This window comes from Nelumbo nucifera, chromosome 2 (genome assembly GCF_055504915.1).
Source record: "Nelumbo nucifera cultivar China Antique chromosome 2, China Antique-T2T, whole genome shotgun sequence".
NCBI lineage: Eukaryota > Viridiplantae > Streptophyta > Magnoliopsida > Proteales > Nelumbonaceae > Nelumbo > Nelumbo nucifera.
In genome coordinates this window covers 13,096,679-13,104,684 of record NC_142650.1, presented here as the reverse complement: position 1 = coordinate 13,104,684, position 8,006 = coordinate 13,096,679, and the positions used below count along the sequence as shown (strand labels likewise).

At 37.5% G+C, this 8,006-nt stretch overlaps 1 protein-coding gene across 1 annotated transcript; it reads right to left on the bottom strand.

The window, feature by feature from the left end:
- Nucleotides 1-2,620: 2,620 nt before the first annotated feature.
- On the bottom strand, nucleotides 2,621-5,207 carry LOC104597209 (peroxidase RIP1-like). The gene is made up of 3 exons (XM_010258651.3): nucleotides 4,655-5,207; nucleotides 4,311-4,505; nucleotides 2,621-3,851 (listed from the first exon to the last, which is right to left on the bottom strand). Exons 1-3 carry the CDS (start codon nucleotides 4,874-4,876, stop codon nucleotides 3,294-3,296), a joined length of 975 nt encoding a protein of 324 aa, XP_010256953.1. The 5' UTR covers nucleotides 4,877-5,207; the 3' UTR covers nucleotides 2,621-3,293.
- Between the last annotated feature and the right edge of the window lie 2,799 nt (nucleotides 5,208-8,006).

Below are 8,006 nucleotides of genomic sequence, written 5' to 3'. Positions count from 1 at the left end.
CCCACGATCCTTGGAGGTTGGCCCTCGTTCCGGAAGATGGTTAACGTGCATGGCAATTACCTCCGAGGATCTCGGACCAGTTAGACACGACCTCCTGGAGATCTCGGGGGCGATACGTGAGTAAGGCCTATATAAAGGCACCAACCCCAATGACGGGGGGCAAGTGAGAAGCAAGCAAGTAAGCAAGTTTTAGCTCTCAGACTTTGTGATTTTTAGTTCGCAGTCTACTATGAGAGTACTGACTTAAGCATCGGAGAAACCTCGACGGGATAGCCACCCCGGGTCCTTTGACATTTGGTTCCTTGCAGGTCTCTAAAGAGCAACGAAGCTCATCAATTTAGCTCGCCACCTGGTCAGCCCGGCACCTCACAGTCAGCTTGGCACTTGGTCAGCCTGGCACCTCACAGGCAGCTCGACACCTCATAAATAGCTCAACACTATAGTCAGCTCGCCATCTAGCCTACCCAACTTGGTTAGCTCGGCAGCCAAAGTTCTCCATTTCAGCCTAAGTCATCGGCCACTTGGAAGTAGACCAAATGACGAGGTATTTAGCCAAAAAATTGATACTTAAACCAAAAATTGATCCATCAGACATTATATTCTAAAATCTTTTGACCGATCAAATGGTATTATAAACATGATAGCCAATCAGATATTATTTATTAAAATTCATGAGTGAGTCTTGATTGGTCAAAATTTTTTCCATATTATTATTATTTTTTTTCTTTTGACATATTGCTATCTAGATAATGCAAAATTAATAAACAATGGATGTTACAATTAACTATCTAAATGGGTAGAGGTTGTTATAAAGGACTCCTGCCCATACCCACCAATTTAATTATGTATATTAGTATGCTTTTATTATTTTGACTTCTACTACTTCCAAGTTCTACAAATATCTTATGTTATCCTAGTCCACATGGTCATGGTTTAACTAAAGTCTAATTAGCCGGTTTGGTCCATCTTTTTAAACATTGGTAGTGTATATATATATATAGAATAAATTATATACTTTTATTTTAATTTTTAAGCTTTTATAAATAAAAAAGATAAAAATTATATTTTAAGGCGAAAAAGGGGTGTTTTGGTAAAATGGATAAGCTAAGGTGCCTTCACCCCATGGAGTGCTTGGATCATGAAAATTTACCCCATAATTAAATAAAAAATATCACCCCAATCTGACCACCAAGCACAAGGTTATAGCTGTGAAAGTTTTCATATAAGTTAATTGTAATTTGTAGCTCAGAACCCTGATTAGGTAAAACTTATCAATAGTTCAATCATTTTGGTCAATAAGTTATGACTTGCTCTCGAGTTTCAAACCGTACTTTTATAGCTTAGGGTCATTTTAGTTGTGTTGAAATTAGTAGTGTTTTCAATTCGTCATTGACATGGTCGATTGAACCGCTCAAACTGCCACCTAGTCAAGATTCTGGGTCCGGTTTGAGTAAAACCCAAAAAAGGTCAAAAAAAATGTTGACTTGGTAAAAAACCATCTAACATGGATGGTTGAATCGTTGACCTGTTCAACCCGGTGACCGAATCATAGTATGTATGCAAACTTCAGGAGGTCATGACTTTGTAGTCCAATGTTCAATTGAGGGGATTTTTTTTTTTAATTTTGGGTAACTTTTTGAAATCTATGTGTCCCAAAGCCTTGCCTTTCTATTGTTTTGCAAAAAAAAAAAACCCTTTTGACCTCAAATTGCAATTTTTAATATTTTTATAATATATTATATATCATTTACTATTTATGATATAATATTATATAAATCCAAAATTGAAAAACCAATAGGACCAGTTCATTTTGCAAAAATTGTCCAAGGTTCGGTTAACCGAACAGTGAACACCCCTAGTCAAATGGTAAAAAGTAAAAGAAAAATCAAAGAGTCAAGAGTTTAGTCGACTAAATGTTGAGTTCCTGTTGGTAGTTGTACGGGCATTATAATTCCATATTTGTCCTTGATATGGTCTCCATATTAATTATTAAATTAATACTTAATTATTAATTCATTAATAGTATTTATTTATTTATTTTTCATAACTATTACTTTATTAATGACTTGTTTGTAAAATTAAATAATTTAGCTTAATTTTTCATATTTTTCAGAGTTGTGCGCTGAATGATGAGGACGGTAGGCATATATATCTTCCATTATCGTCAATTAAAACAGCATTTTATTTTTTTTATTGTTCCTAAGAAATAAAAATGGACATTAAAAAGACCGAGTTGCATTATTTCCGCATGCAAAAGTAAATAAATTAGGGATTCAGATAGATGTTGGATGCGCATGGGCATGGGCATGGGCGCCCATGCATGCATAAACCTTCTAAAATCGGCATTATCTGGCATGGCATTAAGTAGTTGCATGTTTAGAGGATCAGAGCACACAAAAATGAATCCGAATTCCGAAACCAAACATGAGCAAGAAATTACTTTTATTACTGTTTGGGAGATTGCCAAAAGACAAAAGTAAGCGAAAGCTTTTTCACGGGGCCGGGTAATTAACAGGAGCAAAAGTGCAAAACTATCACTTTCAAAAAAAAAAATATATATATATATATATATATATATATATATATATATATTATGTTTCTATGTGCAAAGTCAGAATGATCTCACTTCAATGGTAAAGTCCCTTTATTTATTAACGGACCATATCCGCTATATATGGATCTAAGCCATTTTACAAATGTACTCTGTTGCCAAATCAAATCAAATCAAAGTAAACTTTTCATCACAGCACAAAAAGAAGAATAAACAAACAAATTAATTTTAACCCATTCCAAATATCAGGTCGGAGTTCCATTAATAAGATAAAGTAGCAGAACCTCACACATCTTATCATCAATTCCAAATTTCCAATGACCAAAAAATATCAAACTGGGGATGACAGCCAGTTGACAAAAGGTGTCTGCAACTCCAGCCTGCATGCGCACCGACACACCTCCAACCAAACATCAACACCACAGGATTAACACGGCCGGATGACAAGTTTTCAGAGAGAGATTAACACGATGTATGTTCTCCCTCCATCCATCCCTTTAATTATTCACATACAATTTACGTCATTTTCAAAAGAAAAAAATTTGGACAATTAATTTACGTAAGAACCATAATCATACACCGCCTCCTACCATATAAAAATAGTACCATTAATTATTTATTCCTTCCATAATCCGATTAACATGCGGTGCAAGTGCATGTTTACCCCGGGCCTCGTACGTACGTACTCACTACTCACGACTCACGATGGAAACCATCAAACCATTTTGTGAATAAAAATGAATCAACTATTGACCTTCCTACAGTTTACTCGAACCTGCCCCTGTTTTCCGGTTAATGGCCTTATATTTCCCATTTTAATCATAGAGTTGGCAAAATCTGATGCGAAAGCTCCGAAATTTGAGCTGTAGGTTTTCACCAGCGAATTGGTGGTAGATCCAGCAGCACCATTAAACAATTCTTGATCCGAGTGGAGCAGACCCTTTCTCTTCAACAAGTTTTTAAAGTAGACAGTGTCGAAGAGTGAGGCTGTGTGGTCTAGCGGAGCTAAATTGTTATCTCCACCAGATTGGGGGCAAATTGCTTGCCTGTTACGGGCGAAGCTAGGGTGGATGTTGATATCATTGTAAATGTGGGATCTGAAGGTGGTGCACCGTGCTAACCCAATTGTGTGTCCTCCGGACAGCGCCACTAGGTCTCTAACGTTCAGCCCATGTTTGTTGAAGTTGGTGATGAGTGCCGAGAGGTTCGATGCTGGTCCTGGGAGGTCCGTGGTTTCATTTGCGTATGCACTGCTCGAGTCTCTTCTCCCCAATTGCACTTGCCATGTCGGTCCGCCTAGCTGTGTACAGTTACAGTACAGCTTTTAATTTTCACTTTTCAGTTGAAAACATACTCACAACCCAACAACCTTCACTACATCAAATTAACCGGTTAGTTTCTGTGTACTGGGTGGGTTAATTATTGGATTTTATTAGCTACTGAACCAAAGGAAGTCTTGGGGTTGAAAACGTAGAGAGATTGATTGACTAAAGGCAGTGGAACTGAGCGCTAGCTCCAGTGGAACTCGATCGTCTCCCTTTTTAATTAGTTATATATATATAGGAGCAATAGATGTATATATAGGGGGCGGGCAGCCACCAGTGAGGTGACGCCCCCCGGGAGCCGGGAGGACTGATCCGGCCGGGGATGATTTGAGAGAGAAGTTCGAGTTGGAGTTTTTCATATCATACATGGATGATGGATGTAAATATATATATGCGCAGATAGCTAGATGCATGCATGGTTAAGCCATACGCACCGCAACCACTGAGTCGCGAGCTGCAACCGCCAAGATGTCTGCACATGACACTACTGGACCCCCGCAGACCTTGTCCACTGCAGCCTTGATTTGATCTACGACTCCGTATCCTCTAACGGAGTTGTTATTGGGTGGAGTAGTCTTCTCCGTTTGAATTCCGGTGGCATTATCCAGAAGAATTGAAGCATCACATCCCTATTTAATTAAGAAAATTGTCAGTGTTACTATATATATATTGACATGCCAAGACTTAGGAGATGGATGCATGAAGATGAAAATATACTACAAGGAATTAATAATGGAATGGGTGTAATGTATATATATCATCAGTGATATGATCTTACATGGACGAAGCAATCGTGGAAATGAAGACGAAGCAAGGAAGCCCCCATACGACTCTCCTTCTTGACAGCCGCTTCCACTGTTTTCTTAATAGTGGGTAAGGCCTGAGGGCATACTTTGTCGTAGAAGGTTGGAGAGAGATTAGCGTGAGAAGAAGCTATGAACGCTAAAGCAACCATGTTGCAGAGGAGGAAACAAAACAACCTACGTGAATAATAAGCCATTTTTACTCAAGCTAGGTAGCTAAGGGTATTGGCTTTAGTAATGGTGCATCTATTTGTCCTAATAGCCCATGGATATTTATAGACTGAAAGATGCAGATTACAGTGTGCCATTGTGTTTGTTTGTTTGTTTTGTTTCGGACATTTAATACCTGTAACTGTATTTTATAAATTAAGCTTAAAAGCATGCAACACAGCCACACTGAAAGTTAAAGCCCTTTTAGGCTTTTACAAATTAAACACATTCAACTTGTAATATAGCATTGTAAAGTAAACCCTGGAAGAAATTGAATGGTTCTTGTTGTCTTGCGCAGATAAGAACCATCATCGCCATTGTTATGTTCTTAACCGCTGCTTTCTTAGTAGCCTAATGTAGAGAGAGAGAGAGAGAGAGAGGAAGGCAATTGATTAGCTAGATCAAATAAAGTCCAGCTGGATTTGAAAGTTACATGTCAACAAAGGGCCTATTAAAGCTTATAGTTAATTCCATGTGTGGTCGTTGTTGCCTTAATTGTTCTTATCATGTTCACAATATTAATATATATTTGGTAACAAAAGCCTTCCCAGTGATGGTGGATCAGTTGATACAGAGATCTGGGATCAAATTCCGCTGCCACTAACGTTACTAGGGTTTAATTAAGGGGATGGAGTAAAAAAAACTTCGCAACATGGTAATTACTCAGAAATTAATGTAGAGAATGAATGTATGTATGGGTACGTATGTTCATGGATATTTATCATAAAACTGCCATTTATTTGTTGCAATGCTTTTTTTTTTTGCTTCAATATGGTGCAATGCTATTCAAATTAGGAGTTGGCCAATTAGTATTTGCATTCGGTGGCCCCGAAAGCCGTGGAAAATGGCGCATCAATTATTGGAGGGCCGGCCAAATAATAATTTGGTTTTATCGTCCAACCCACATGGTTTTTCTTTGATAGGCCTCTAACCCTATTTGGTTAATATTCCTTGTTGCGTGCATTACCGAATGACCTGAGCCAACCATTATGCCACTGCGCCCTCCCTCTCTCTCTCTCTCTTAACAGGAAAAATCTCAAGAACTATGGTCAAAAGAATTAAACCTCCCTGCAAGTTTCTTTTAAATGATGAAATTTCCCCTCCCTTCCTCATCAGTCAGAATAATATATGTGGGAATCATTAATTAAAAACTCTCGTCTCTCTTTTGCCCATGTTAATTTTTTTAATTTTCAAAACAGTGGAATCATATCAATCAGAAAATACAGCCATACGGATCAATTGGGCTTCAAGCCGTTGAGTTCACATCAAAAGTGCTCTTTCAATTGATTTTGGCAATCTATTGATGGATCATGATGGTACAGCATTAACATTCTGATATTTGTTATTTTTTGTTCCTCTGAAACATTATAATCCTAGATTATGCAAATTGATCTTTACAAGGTTAAAGTTTTTTTTTTTTTTTTGGTGGGGGTGGAGGGTTGGTGTTTGGCATCAATGATGTTTTTCCGTAAAATGCCATATGTTTGGTTAGCCATTTTTCTGAAAAAATGTTTTTTCATACCATGTCTTGAAAATTGGGAAAGGTATAGTCAAAGAAAACACCCTTTTTGGTTTTTCCAAGGTTTTTAAAAATGGACCAAACAAGCAACCCGCTCTGACATAAAAAATAAAAAATAAAAAAACAAAAAATAGCCAAAAATCATTGTTTGGGTCGACAGTTCAACCATCTAGGTCAGCAGTTCACTGACCAAATCAATGGTTTAGGGCCAAATAGCAGTTTTGGGGTGACACAGACCGGTTCCCAATTTTTCCAGTCCGGTGCTTGAACCAGTCTTAATCGTAGGGAGACTGCGCGCCTAACTACTTTGTCTTCATAATTAATTATATATCATACATGTTGACATGTATGTATGACCCATCATCATCATCATCATCCATTTTATATGTAAATTCTGCACATTGATTGAGTATATATCGACCGTTTGGTGCATTAAGATCAGAACAGCCTGAAGCACGTTTGGTAGATGTACATCTTTCTGTGTCTTTTGGTACGAGAAAGACATGAAAATATTTATTTTGAAGCTTTCCAAAATTAGTTCAAAATGAATTTTTCGTGTCTTTTCATACTCCAACTTTTGATGAATAGATCTTCTATGAACTAAATGGAAAGAGACCAAAAATTAATATACCCAACTTATAAACGATCAAAAGACCGCAAGGAAAAATATGCCAAACGGACCTTAAGATTAGAGTCAGACTAGGTTTGGCTCTAAGGCTTATGGCTGATGAAATCCATCAGTACGACGTGGCTTCGTTACCGAACGCCTGAGTCTAAGGAAAAAGTGCCAGTTGAAAAAGGCCTTTTTAATTTATTTTTTACATTGAGTGATTGAGTTGAGATGGGGACTCGCAGCTGAACTGGACAATCTTTGAAGCAGACAGAAACCAAATCGTTGGAGTATTAATTAATGTGTGTGAGTAACTAATAATTAAGGCCGCCGCCTCAAAACCAGTATACGCACGCTAGTCGCTAGTTGGTGGTCATCAGTATTAATTCTAAATTCTAATCATGTTGTTTTTTTAGTAAAATAAGGAGTCGATCCGTACTCCGAAGTATCCATTAACCTTCCCATATGGCGAAATTTAAATATGTTTAATTAATTAGCGCTACCCAGGCAGTCCCCACCTAACAACGTTTCCTGGTTCAGATTGGCCATCATGATATATATTGCAGAAATAGCTAGATAGGACCATCGTCTGGTGCGATTCCATGGATTTATAATTACCTACATGGTCAATTACGTACTGTAATACTTTAAAATGAAATATTGTAGTATAGTGTGTCTCAAGGAATTGAATGAAGTAATTGTTAAGTTACTGTGATTAACATTGCAATTAAAAAACCAATTGAGTTGATAATTAAAAGTGTCGGTCCCTTTCATTGTCATTAGAAAATAAGTGAAAAAGGACTGTGGTCGTCGTAAATGCCCTCTCGAACAACATATTAACGGGAAGGGAATAGAGAAAGGAGAAGGTAGCAGAAGACAAAAACAGGGAGGAAAAGAGCATGTAGTAGGAAAGTTTTCGTTATCAGGGTGACGTGATTGCATTTATATATGTATAAAGAAATTTGGCGTTGTACTTTCTTGAGCTCAA